General features: G+C 24.9%; 1 protein-coding gene across 4 annotated transcripts in view; it reads left to right on the forward strand.

Moving 5' to 3' along the window:
- The window catches only part of LOC122503789, a 338,227-nt gene that overhangs the window by 289,975 nt on the left and 33,251 nt on the right, over positions 1-15,001 (forward strand). For all 4 annotated transcript variants that reach the window (XM_043614481.1, XM_043614482.1, XM_043614479.1 and 1 more), the window contains one exon: positions 7,152-7,377. In XM_043614481.1, the coding sequence (XP_043470416.1) occupies positions 7,152-7,377 (226 nt within the window). The remainder of the gene's footprint in view (positions 1-7,151; positions 7,378-15,001) is intronic.

The following is a 15,001-nucleotide window of genomic DNA, read 5'->3' on the forward strand; positions in this document are numbered from 1 at the left end:
TAAATGTGTAATGTGGTAAATTTTTTTAATTAGGGGTAGTTTTTGAAGGGTGGATTAATCTACATTAGCAAGGAAATTAAGTCTCACTAGTTAATTAATTTTATTTATAATTTTGATGAAGATTTTGGAGAGTAATAATTTTTTTTGTGTTTATTTTGGTCAATTTTTCAAATAGGGGTAGTTTTTTGGGGGTTGAAAAGCATTTTGAGGATCTTAAGGTAATTGAGATTGTTTTTTTATAAAATGGATTTTTTATTTTAGTTATTTATCAGTTTTACCGTTGATAATTAATTATTTTTGTTGAATTTATGGTGGTATGAATTTCATAATTTGTAAATATTTAGAGGGTTGAATTAGGAGTTTGGCTACCCTTAAATAAAAACCAAGAATTATGATCAACTACAATTTTCACGCAGATTAAGAAGATTTTTGGCCGAATTTTTTTACTTACGTTTTGTGATAATTGTCGATGTACAAAAAACGGGCACTTTTTGCGGTCCCTCTTTAAAAAAAATAAGAAACTAGTAAAAGGAGAACCAGAAGAACAAGAATATTAAAAGGGACAGCAAGAAAATAATAAACATCAAGCAAAAAGAAGAATATTTACTATTAACACTATTAACAAGAAAAAGAAAAATTAATAAATCGAAGAATAAACAACAGAAATTTTACTAGAAATTAATTAAAAAATATAGGCAACAATAAGAAGAACAATAACGAAGAGAAGAAAAACAAACAGACTAACAATAAGAAAAAGAAGATTAACAACAAGAAAAAGAAGAATGTTGGAAACAAGAAGAAAAACATTAAAGAAGAGAAGAACAAGAAAATGAAGAATAAAAACAATAACAGGAAGATAGTTGAGAAAAGGAAGAATATATACAAAAAGAAGAAAAACAATAATGAAGAGAAGAATAACAAAAATAAGAGCAATAAACAAAATAAGGAAAAATGCAGAAACACAAAAAGACCAACAACAAGGAAAAGAATAGTGACAAGAAAAAGGAGAATATAGGCAACAAGAAGAAAAACAATAACGAAGAGAAGAATAACAAAAAATAAGAAAGACAAAAAAGACCAACAACAAGAAAAAGAAGAATAACAACAAGAAGATAAAGAAGAAATGAAAAAAAAGTAACAACAAACATAAGAAGAATATAGGCAACAAGAAGAAAAACAACAACGAAGAGAACAACAAAAATAAGAACAATAACAATAAGAAAAAATAAAGAAAAACAAAAAGACCAACAACAAGGAAGAGAATAATGACAAGAAAAAGAAGAATATAGGCAACAAGAAGAAAAACAATAACGAAGAGAAGAATAATAAAACAAAGAAAAAAGACAACAAGAAAAAGAACAATATGAGCAAAAAGAAGAAAAACAACTAGTAAAAGAAGAAGAAGAAGAAAAAGAATAAGAAAAAAATAAAGAATATAAACAACAAGATGAAAATAATTAAGAAATAGACAAACAACAATAATAAGAGCACAATAAAAACAAGAAAATAAAGAAGAAGAATAGCAACAAGAAGAGGAAAAATAAATAGAAAAGAAAAGAAGAAAAAATATGAAATGAAAAAAAGCTGCAGATTGACGAGTATTGCGTGTAAAAGTTCCAATTGTGTAAAACACATTCTCCCCCCTCCTTTGCCACTTTTCACTGTTCCATTAGTGCGTCTACTCTCCCGCGCTGATGAACTTTTCCATCTCTCGAAGCAAACGCAACGGCTCGACAATCCGGCCCGCCTTGGGTTAGGCCGAGTGGTTAACGTGGGAGAGGTCAGGGTCTGAGAAAGTAAATGAGAGGCTACTTCGCCTGGTACTTCGACCTCATCCTCTTCTCTTCCGATTCGCACGAATGCCAAAGCTCATGAACTGCCTTTTACAATGTTACTCCGATTTTTATTTTTACCATTGTTATTATCATTATTATTAACTATTTTTATCTCATTACTATTTTACTTCACACCCATCATGGGTTTTTACAATTTTTTCGAATCTCCACTTTTTATTATACAGCATCCAACCCCCTCAATATTAATAAAAAATAATTTCTCCAACACTTGCTCTGAAAGGAGTACTTTTCTTGGTAGAAAATTGTGGCGAAAGTAGAACTTTTCTCAACTGCTCTGAAGAGCGTGGCGAAAGTAAATCATGAATTTATTCTTTTTTCTTGTTCTTTGACCGAGATTTATTTTGTATCTAACTTCTTCCCCACTCAAAACATTCGCCTTTTATTATATTAAACATAAGCAGACGTTAAATTAAAATTATACGAAACTCACGAAGAAACCTTTCCTCGCAAGGCGTTGGAGAAAACGTAGTGCACAACTCGTGGTGAAAGAATGATTTTTCGCCACTAGTTGTACAATGTACTATTTATTACTATTTTCTAAATTTATTCTTATTGTTTTTGTATCATTATTCTTTTTCGCACCTTTTCGATTCTTTAGTTTTTTAAAAAAACTATTATTTTTTTTCTGCGTAAAAAATAAATATTACTTTCAGCCCACTTTCAACTGAAACCGTATTTACGATATTAGAATAATTTTTAACTGAGTTTCAGCTTTTCAAAGCTGAAAAAAATTTCCAATTTTCAACGTGTTGCATCATGGATGCTTGATGAAGTGAAATTAAGACAACTTTAGTTGATTTCATTAGCAAAGTTAAATAGTTTATTTTAATATAAAATGTGATGCTCTTAGTTACATAGCTATAACGAGACTGTCTTATCTTTCCCCAAATAATACACACACACACTCATCTCTCATACTACGAGACACCTATACTTCTTGACTAGTATCCAACACAACGTATGATTTTAAGTTCTAAATTTATAGTTTTAAATGAAAATAGACTTCTTATTATCATATAAAAAATGGATTTTTTCACTTAAAGTTTATTCGTTTTCTCAATGACCAGATATTTCTCAAGTAAAGGAAACAGAAATGAAAAAGTCAAATAATCGCATTCTTTCAGTGCTAAAAAAAAAGAAAAAGAATTGCGGAAATGAAATTATGAAACTTTCAATTGATGCTATTAGATGTTTATCTCTCTGTCCCTCTCTCTTTCTTTCTGTCTCTCTCGGTAACAATTGCAGTGTGATACAGATACAGATATTGGATCAATAGGAGCAATTATGGATGGGCTTGCATATCCTACGATAAATGATATCTCATAAGGCGGTATACATACACGGAGAGGAGTCATTACTCTCCTTGTTCTCAAGATACGTTTACAATAGTATTCTTTATTTTTTTCTTCTTCCAATTAATTTCTCCTCCAGATATTCTTAATGCAACTCTGTTAAAATTTTGACTTTGAAAATTTTTTATTTCTCTCCAGGATTTCTCATTTAAGTATATTTTTACTTTATTTTTAATTATATTTATCTTATTTAATTTCTTATTTAATTTATACCAGGAAATGGTTGCTATGTTGTTGTTTATTATAAAGCAATTGTTATTAATTAATTTATTCCATTATTAATTATTATTTAATTATATTATGTAGGTATAACTATTAATTATTATTAATTAAACATAATAATTAACTATAATAATCTTCGTATTTAAATTATTATTAAATTAATTAAATTAAATTATTATTAAACAATTGAAATCTGACGAAGAATTAAAAAAAATTTTTTTAAATAAAAAAAATATTAATTTTTTGAAAGAATTGAATTCTTGGGAAGAATTTTATTAAAAATTTTTAAAATTAATTGATTTTCTTCGAAGAATTTTTTTTTTTTACGAAATTAATTGAATTGTTTCGAAGATTTTTACAAAGATTTTTGTTATTGTATTCCTAGGAAGAATGTTATATTTTACGAAAATAATTGTATTCTATGATCAATTTTATTATAGTTTTTCAAATTTATATAAAGTATTTTATCAACATTTTTTTAAATAATTGAATTCTCGAGAATATTTTTATTATTTATGAAAATAATTGATTTCTTGCGAAGAACTTTATTTCAATTTTTTAAAATAATTGAATTCTTAAGAAGAATTGTATTAAAAATAATTGAATTGTATAGGAAAATTTGATTAAAATTGCAATTTTATTGACTAAATCTTGTAAAGAATTTTGTCAACATTTTTTTTAAATATAATAGAATTTTTCAAAGAATTTTTTTTTAATTTTTCGAAATAATTGAATTTATCAAAACTATTTTTTTCAATTCTCTGAATATATTTAAATTCTTTTGAGAAACTTCATTTAAGGGGTTACACCACTTTGAAATTTTCAAAAAATTGAAAAAAATTTTTTTTGCTTAAAAGACTCTTTGTGGACACCAAAATGATATGTCATTAGTTATATATCGATATCTTAAATAAAAAGACAATTTTCGAACTGTTCAAGCAGGGTCGCGCGCTAACGTTTACATTGTAATGAAAACTTTAAACTCGTTTTTCTCAAAACTGTATTTTAAAAATCGGTGGACACTCTAGCTGCCACAATTTTCAATCGATTCTCTTAATTCTTTTTTTATTTTGTTTGTGATATAATTATCTAGCGAAATACGTACGGATTTTTCGAAATATTAATATTTAAATTTTCTAGACAACTTTAAATTATGAAATTTAGGCAAAAATACGGATTTTTTCCTTCAAATCGATGCCATTTTGCGAAAAATAAATTTTTTTTAAAACGGATACGTATTTCGCTAGATTTTGAGCTACAGAAAATAAAGCATTTTTACTTTTTGGTCTAGCTTAATTCTGGACCGAGTTATAGTGTCCACCGTATGGCGATACATTTTTAAAGCACTTTAACATATCATCTGTCAAACCGACAATTTAAAAAAAAAAAAAAAATTTATATATATTTTTTTGTAGTTCAAGAGTAGTACAATACCCTACTGTAATTTAATTTTCCTAAAAAAATTTCTATTCTTCAATAAAAATTGTTGAAAAAGCTTATGTTTTGAACGGGTCAAAGTGGTGTAACCCCTTAAGACTTTAAAACTTTTATTCATTAAAACTTTTATTACAATTTTGTTTAAATAATTGAATTCTTTTGGAAAATTATATTAAATAGTAGATATTAAAAGAACTGAAATGAGGGAAATTCTTTAAAATAATTGAAATTTTGACACGAATTTTATTAAAATTTTTTAAAATTAATTGAATTCTAAAGAAGTTTTTAATTTAAAGAGATTATTATAATTGGTATTTTGTGGAGATATTTTTGTGAATTTTGAACATAATTGAATTTTGTGATAAAAATTGTATTACTTTTGAAAATAATTGAATTTCTGCAATCATATGTAACTTCTTTAAAATTCAAAATTTTTTAGTGTTTTTAACTAAAATTCTTCTATAAATGAATTATTTTTAATAATTAATTAACCCCTTGGCTGTCAACGAGATTTCCACTGTTTGGGCCAAAAGTGTGTTGAAAAAAATTTTAATGGATTTTTATGAAACTTGGTACCCTAAGGTTTCTGGGGTCGCTGATTACGAATCTGACATCAGTTTTTAGAAATTCAAAATGGCGGATCCAAGATGGCGGAAATTTTTTCAAAATTCGTCGAATTTGCTTGAAACTTGTTACTCGGGGGTTTTAAGGGTCGCTGATTACGAATCTAACATTAGTTTTCTAAAATTCAAAATGGCGGATCCAATATGGCGGACGACAAAATAAAAAATTATTTATAATAGCTTGAAACTGAATATTCGGGGGTTTTTAGGGTCGCTGATTACGAATCTGAAATCAGTTTTTCAAAATTCAAAATATCTGGTTCAATATGGCGGAAAATTTTTTAAAATTTATTGAATTTGTTTAAAACTGGTTAATATGACATCAGTATGATAATTTTTGGTGAAATCGAATTTCGATAAATACCCTAGAAAAATAATGACAGATTCGTAATCAGCGACCCTAATAACCCCTGAGTATTCAGTTTCAAGCCAATGTGATCAATTTTTTATCTCGTTGTCCGCCATATTGGATCCGCCATTTTGAATTTTGGAAAACTAATATTAGATTCGTAATCAGCGACCCTTAAAACCCCCGAGTAACAAGTTTCAAGCAAATTCGACGAATTTTGGAAAAATTCCGCCATCTTGGATCCGCCATTTTAAATTTCGAAAAACTGATGTCAGATTCGAAATCAGCGACCCTAAAAACCCACGAGTACTACGTTTCAAGTCAATCTGATCAATTTTTTATTTTGTTGTCCGCCATATTGGATCCGCCATTTTGAATTTTGGAAAACGAACGTCATATTCGTAATCAGCGACCTCGAAAACCCCCGAGTAAACGGTTTCAGGAACATTTAAGAAGTTTTTAATCACTTTTTTTAAGTTGCGCATATATGCGTCATGAAACACTTTTGGCCAGTTTTGTTTTGCGCATATATATATGCGTCAGCGACAGTCAACGGGTTAAATATGTATTGACAAATTTAACTAATTTTAGAAGATTTTGAATTATTAAATTTTTTCAAAAATCTAAGTTCATTAAAATTTCTAATTAAATTCATTCAACATTGAAATTTTATAAAATTTCAAATTGAAACCGTTCGAACTTGATTTACTTATGAAAATTGTAAAGGCAACTCTCATAAAATTGAATTAATTTTGAAATATTTATTTTAAATTATTTATTAAATTGAATTTAAATTGAAAAAATTGAAGGTTTTTGTATTAGAATTCGTGGTAACTTTATAGTTTATGAGTCAAACAAAAAAGACACAATAATTCAGAGTTTTCTTATGACTTTTAAGAATTTAATTTTTTCCATTAAAAATTCTTGACTTTCCCCTGAATTCGCTATGTCGCTTTAATCATATATTCTGATATAAGATTATTATAATTATAATAATATTAAAACTTAATATTCCAATTCGTATTTTATTTTTATAAAAAAAATTTTGAATTAAACATTTTTACGTTCAATTATTTTTAAAATTGCTAATTTTATTTTTAAAAAAAAAGTGAGCGAGAAATCAAATTATTGCTAGTATATACCTAATTAATAATATTTACAATAAATAATATTATTGTAAATTTACTGAAAGTTACAAATTGACAGAAAACTTCTCCGAATTTTTGTATGGAAGAGAATATGCATTATTTAGCACAACAATAGTTATTTGCATGAATATAATTTATCAAGTGAGATGTTATTTCTTTTACAGGTGGTTTATGTCGGTGAGGGGGCACAATATGTACCAGTGCCTTCATTGAAGAGCAGACCTTTGAGCCCCAATTTACAGGCTCTTCAAACACTACAAGGTCTCCAGGGTCTCGCAGGTGGTGGCGTCGGAGGAACAGGACTCGCATCCGACGAGGAATGGAGAAGACATCCGGAATCTTGGGATCGCGAACACAGAAGATATAGGCCTAATACCACCAGAGTGCAACGTGAGTTTTCTTCTTTCATTTTACTTCTCGATTCTAATCCCCTAGCGGAATTAACCTGATAGAGCATAGCAAGACTCTATATTGCAAAAGCATTACAGTATAAGAAGGAAACGTGCAGAGACAACACGATTTAATTAGTAATCTCCAACTTGAATTCCAATCCCTTTTTTTCCTCTTCTTCTTCTTCTTCTTCTTCTTCTGCTGCTGCTTCTTGGCCTGCCCAACCTCCGCCGGAAGACATTCTTTACTCCCCTATAGTCCCTTTTTTTGTAATTATTTCACCAACTCTATCGTAGGGAAAAGTATTTTCCTTCTCAATTTAGAAGAATATCAGGATTGCCAAAACAATTTAATTTTGTTTTTCCCTGATTTCCGAATAAAATTTTAATCACGACCCTAAAGAATATTCTGATTCACTCTAAAAATGATTATTTATCATTTAAAATATAATAGAAAATTTTCTGTTATTTTTATTTACAAATTTCATTAATTTTAAAATTATTCATCAAAATTCAAAACATCAATAATTTCTATTTTTAAATAAATATTTAATCATTATTTTTCCATACAAATTAAGGTTTTCAAAAATTTCAAATTCAAACTTTTTTGAAATTCAACAACTTATAAGAATATTATTACAAAAAAATTTCGAATAATTTCAAGAAAAATTGAATTCAACTTTTTAAAAAAAATTAATTCTACAAAATTGTTATAGTTAAAAGAATGAAAAATTCGAATTTTCAAAGATTTTAATTTGAAACCTTCTCAAAATTTAATTATTTCTAAAAATTCATGCTATAATGATTTTAATAGTCAACTAGGAACAATTCGTGCGCTGAAGCGCGCGGCTAACTTCTTCTTGCCCTTTTTTAAAATAAAATTAGCAATTTTAAAAATAATGGAATTTAAAAATTTTCTAATTTAAATTTTTGTTGAGAACACTAAAAAAATTCAATTTTGGAGAAATTACAAATAATTGCAAAAATTCAATTATTTTCAAAGAAAAATAAAATTCAACTATGTTCAAAATTTTAAAAAAAAAACCTCGTAAAAATCCCAATTATCTTTATAAATAACAAAATTCTTCATCAAAGTTCAATTATTTATATAAATGCCAAAAAAATTCTTGTCTTAATTTCAATTATTTTCAAAAATTTTTCTTATTTCAATTATTTTCAATATCTAGGTACTATTTTAATAAAATTTCCCAAAAAGAATTCCATTATTAAAAAAAAACTAAAATAAAATTCTATGCAAACATTTAATTATTTTCATAAATAATAAAAATTTCATGATATAAAAAAATGAAAAATTTTCATAATTAAAATTCATCTGAAATTAGTTAAATTTTTAAATATAGGTATAAATTTAATTGATTATTAAAAATAATGAAAAAAAATAATCCAAAATTCAATTACATTCAAAAATTTTAATAAAATTGTTGGCAAAATTTCAATTATGTTGAAATTTTTTTTTAAATTCTCGTCAAAATAAAAATTATTTTTATAAATAATAAAATTCTTCTCTAAAATTCATTTTTTCAAAAATTTTTCTAATTTCAATTATTTTCAATATCTACTATTTTAATAAAATTACCCTAAAAAGAATTCAATCATTTAAAAAAACTATATTAAAATTCTATGCAAACATTTAATTATTTTTATAAATAATAAAAATTTCACAGGAAATCAGTTATTTTCATGAATAATAAATTTTTTTTAAGGAATTCTATTATTTTCATAAAAAATAATTTAAATTTCTAGAAAATAATAATTTAATTAAAATGATGAAAATAATTTTGATTAAGTTACAGTAACAATATTCTTATGATATAAAATAATAAAAAATTTTCATAATTAAAATACATCTGAAATTAGTAAAATTTTTTAATATAGGTATAAATTTAATTGATTATTAAAAATAATGAATTTGCAGAAGAATTTTAATTACTTATTTTTAAATAATCAAATTCTTCTCCGAAACACAATTATTTAAAAAAATTTTAATAAACTTCTAAACAAATTTTCAATTGTCTTTATAAATAATAAAATTCTCCTCCAAAATTCAATTATTTTTAAAAATTTTAATAAAATTCTTAGCAAAATTTCAATGATTTACAAAAAATTTTCTAATTTCAATTATTTTTATTATCTACTATTTTATTCCCCAAAAAAATCCAATTATTTAAAAAAAACTTTAATAAAATTCTATGCAAACATTTAATTATTTTCATAAATAATAAAAATTTCACAGAAATTCAGTTATTTTCATGAATAATAAATTTCTTTGAGGAATTCAATTATTTTCATAAAAAATAATTTAAATTCTAGAAAACAATAATTGAATTAAAATGATGAAAATAATTTTGATGAAGTTACAGTAAGAATATTCTTATAATATAAAATAATGATTTTTATTACTTGGTCATCTTTAATTATTTGAAAACATGAAGAAATCAATCACTCCGAGTCTTCGACTCGGAGCAATCGATATCTTCATGTTTTATAACAATACTTTGATAAGTTGTTTAATTTAAAAAAGTTTTGAATTTGAAATTTTTGAATGTCTTAATTCCTGTGGAAAATCCAGTTCCAAAAATAAGACTAAAAATAAAAATTGTGCAAATATTTTTCTTCTTTTTCTAAAACAAAATAATAATTTTGTTGAAAAAATTGTGATTCAGAAACAAAAATAATGCAAAATAAATAAATTTTCTATTTCTTAATCACAGTTGTTTAACAATTTTCTAATTTTGTTTAGAAGTAAAGAATAGAAATCTGCATAATTTCAATTTGACAGAACATAATATTTAACAAGATTTTAGTCTTTTAATGAAAAGAAGTAAAAAAAGTTCTGATGATTTTTATCTGTCATTACAATTTTGAATTAATTGTAAAATAAAAATAATCATAACATATAATATTTTTAATTTTAACTGAAAATTCATTTTTAAGGTGTAACACTACTCTAGAGGCAGAAATAGAGATCAATTTTTGATGATTTGTTTTGGGAAAATGAAAAAAGTAATAGGATTTCTTTTTGGAGGGTTTGTTAAATACATATTGAAGTGTAGAAAAACAAATTTTTTTATTTAAAATTTTATAACAAATAAAATTGCGGCTATAAATTTCATATTCAAAATCGACTATTTTTTTATGACCAAAAGGGCCGAACAATTTTTTTGAAATTTCAAGTCATGGAACAGAAAACAAAGAAATTTTATGATCTATATAATATAAACTTTAGAAGTATATATGGGATTTTTTTATATCAATTTTTTTTTAAATTGTGCACTTTTTGAGTAAAACAATCGATTTTTTGCAAAAAAAACAAACAGTAAATTGATTATGAAAAATAAAGTTTACATCCAATTAAAAAATTCATGTGTACTTCAAAAGTTTATAGTGTATAGTTTATAAATTTCCTTTGTTTTTTGTTCCAGAACTTAAACTTTTAAAAAAACTTTTCCGGCTATAAAAAATAGTCGGTTTTGAATATGAAATTAACCGCCGCCATTTTGTTATATAATTTAAAAAATTTTGTTATATAATTTAGAAAGAAAATTTTTTTTATACACTTCAGTATGTATTTAATAAACCCTCTAAAAAGAAATCCTATTCCATTTTTCATTTTCTCAAAATAAATCATCAAAAATATTGTCTCGTATTCTGCCTCTAAAGTGGTGTTACACTCCTTAAATAAATTTTTATCAAAAAATTCTACGCAAATTAAATTATTCAAATACGAAAATAAATAATTTACGGACTAATTAAATGTTTTCTGAAAGTTGAATTCTCATAAAGAGTTTTATAAACAAATTTTTAAATAATTGAATTTTTTTGACGAATTTTAATAAAATTCTTAAGAATAATTATATTTTTTGAGGAATTCGATTAAAATTGTACAAAATATAATTGAAATTCTGCAATGAGTTTTATTATTTATAAAAATAATTCGATTCCTACTCTCTAAAACTGAATCAGTGAAATTTGACTGAGAATCAGTGACTCTATTCTCGCGATTTGAATCAGTGAAATTTCACTGAAGATCAGTTAAAAATGATTGAAATTTCAGTCATTTTTCACTGATTGGCCAATTAAAAAACTACTGAAAATTTCAATATGTGTGACAGAAATGTTCAGTAGTTTTTTAATTGTCGAATCAGTGGAAAATGACTGAAATTTCAGTTATTTTTAACTGATTTTCAGTGAAATTCCACTGATTCAAATCGCGAGAATAGAGTCACTGATTCTCAGTCAAATTTCACTGATTTTCAGTGGAATTTCACTGATTCAGATTTAGAGAGTATAAAGAATTTTATTATTTCTGAAAATAATTTAATCTCTTAAAAAAATTATACCTATTATTAATTTCGAATGGATTAATAAATTGAATTGGATTGAAATTCGTTATTTGGGAGTTTTTGAGGTCGCTGACTACGAATCTGGCATTAGTTTTTGAAAATTTAAAATGATGAATTCAATATAGCAGACAAAAATTAAAAATTGTCTGGATTTACTTTAAACTGTTTAATTCTAAATAAATAAAATACATAAAAATGTTTTCTTCTATATTCTTTTTGCATTTTTTTTTATTTAATTTTTCCGTTTCATTTCGTCGTCCTTTCTTTTTTCTTCATCTCCTATTTCATTTTCTTTCTCTCTTTTCTCATTGTTTCTCTAAAATTTTATTTCCTCTATGTATATTCATTTCTATCCACCGTTTTCTCCCCGACTTCTTTTCCCTCTATATATATTCGTATTTTCCCTTTTGTTGTTTTTTTCATACTTTTTTCGTTCTTTTTTGCTCAAAAAGGAACTGCCCTTCGATGAGTCATTATTAGAGGCAACCTCGGGGCGGTAGGTAATGGTCTAAAGAAAGTAATTACTTAGGTTAAATAATGTATGATGCTGACTTTCTTGTCCTCTTCTCTATTGTAGCCGGAGGAAATTCTCGCTGAAATGCTCAACAGAGTTATTCTAAACTGCAACGTGGAAACATTAAACGTATTCAATTTGCTTAAATGCAAAAAAATTAATATCTCCTTATTTTCCGGAGGAATGGATATTAGACACGGTTTTCTTATTGGTTATTCCTCTTTCTCTCTTCTCTTTACTCTCGCAGGATATTTTCGTTGAGTGTCTCGAGAGAGTAAAGGAGAAAAGAGACGCAAGAAAAATGAGAACTTCCCTTTGAGAATTATAGTGAGAATTTTAAAGTCCTGGGAGTGAAGAATAAAATCGTATAAGAGGTCGTTTAGCTTTGTATATGTTTCTACAAGGTCCTTTAGATATCTGTAAAACATCTCGAGGAACTTAAGATTTTACATTTACTGTGTATTTCCCCCTAAGCTTTCCATTATAATGCTGATAATCCCCCCCCCCTCCCTACAGTCAAGTGTTATTCACTCCTTTGTTTTTTTTTCCTCTGTAAAATTAGTATTTTACACTTAGAACAATCACACTTTAAATCCTTCGGAACCTTTGTACTCATTATTTTTCTTTTCTTTTCCTTCTTTTTTGCTACATTTTGAACTAGATCTTCTACGGCTTTGAAGAATAATTCGAATCGTTTCTTCTATTTACGGAAAACTGAATCTCACTTTTCATAAAACTTGTATTTTTTAATTCTTATTTTTACGTTTCCTATTTTTCCATTTTTGTTTCTCATGAGAAAGTATTGTAATACCAAAATTTTTTAAATTCGATTTTTTGACATTTCATAAATATTTCGAGATTATGAAGAGCTTTAGGGATGAATTTTTTTTAAATTACATAACATGCGGACATAAAATGAGAGTACTTTGAAATAGATTAATAAAGTTTAACTACACACTGAGAAAACATAATACTTAATTCAAATAGAAAAATAATTTTAAGTGATTTTATTTAATTGAAATTAGTTTGTAAACTCAATCCCAATATATAGAAAATTTCTACAGCTTTGATTCAAAAATATTATTTGTTTGAATAATTATGTTTAATTTAAATATATTTTCTATTTTGATTTAAACAAAAAATATGTTTAAAAAATTTTATCTTTAATTCAAACTTAAAAGTTGATTATAAATAATTTAAAATCAACCATAATTTATGTTTGAAATGAATATATTATTTCTTTAAATGTACCAACAAATATGTTTCAATTAAACTTAAATATTTTTTACTGTATTGCAAAGATATTTTAAGTTTGATTTAAACAAAATATGTTTGAATCAAATAAATCGTTTTCACAGTGTACTTTTTTTGGATTTTTAATTTTGCAAAAAAAAAAACGTTTTTTGCTCATAACTTAAAAAAAAATGTTAGGACACACACCTATAAATGTTTTTTTTCTAATTTTGTAGAGTTTTTTTATTGAACATTTTTTCGTCCATATTAACCGGAGATATTAAACTTTTAAAAATCTAAAATTTTGTAAAATAAGACTTTTTTTTAAATTTTATTAAAAACTGTAGGAGTAACTTTAAAAGTCGCATAACCAACTTGTAGAGCATTAAAAAACGCTTCGATTGACTTATTCTTGAAACGAATTCGATTAGAAATTACGAAATTATTAGCATTTTAAAAACCAAAAATTGTAAAAAAAGTCTTATTTTTGAAATTTGGTTTTAAAAGTGTAAAAAAAACTTTTAAAGACTTATGAATAACTTGTAGAACTTTAAAAATCGCTTTGATTCAACTATTTTTTTACCTGATTCGATCAGAAATACGAAATTATTGTTATTTTAAAAATCAAAAACTTTGGAAAATTTATTCAAAAATGAATATTTTATAAAATGAATGTAATAAAAAAAATAAAGTAAATTAATCGAAGAAAATCTCCATGGGGAAGGAAAGTGTTTATAAAATGAACACAATAAATTCTGAATTCATCTTTTAACTTGGCAGCGGTTTTTCTTTTAATTTCTATTGTCATGTGATTTTTTATTTCTTTTTTTATTTCCTTTTTGCATTTTTGCTTTCTACTTTTACTGTTTTTATTTTTTATGTTTCTTTCAAATTTTCGTTTTCAATTTTCTTTTCAAATTTTTTAATTTTGATTTTTTTGTTTTACATTTTTTTATTGTTGCTATATTTATTTTTGATTCTATAATTTCGCGTTTCTATTGTTGAATTTTTGATTTCTTTGTAATAATTTCGCTCTTTTGTTTTCCTATTTACGCATTTTTAGTTTATCTTTCTAAATTTGGCTTTTTTATTTTTGGTTACTTAATTTTTTTTTTGCTTTTTTTTCCTATTTCCCGTTTATTAATTTTGTTTTTGATTTTCACGTTTTTAATTTCTTTCAATTTTCAATTCTTATTTTTGTTTCATTTTTTCTATTTTTATGCCTTCTAAATTTTTCTTTCTTAATTTTTTCTGTCTTGTCTTTTTTTCTTTTTCTTTCACTTTTTTTATCCTTTTGTATAGTTTTGATTTTCAATTCATTACTTTTTAAATTTTTTTTGTTCTTTTTCCTTTCCTATTTTATACTTATTTTTCCTTTTATAATTTCTCTTTTTTTGATTTTCTAATTTTGCGTCTTTAATTTCTCTTTTCTATTTTTACTTTCGCATTTTTCCCGTAATTTTCCTATTCACCTTCTTCAGTTTCACTAAAAAATAAAAACAGGAAAATAAAAA

The sequence above is a fragment of the Leptopilina heterotoma genome, unplaced genomic scaffold (assembly GCF_015476425.1).
Source record: "Leptopilina heterotoma isolate Lh14 unplaced genomic scaffold, ASM1547642v1 Lhet_27, whole genome shotgun sequence".
Taxonomy (NCBI): Eukaryota; Metazoa; Arthropoda; class Insecta; order Hymenoptera; family Figitidae; genus Leptopilina; species Leptopilina heterotoma.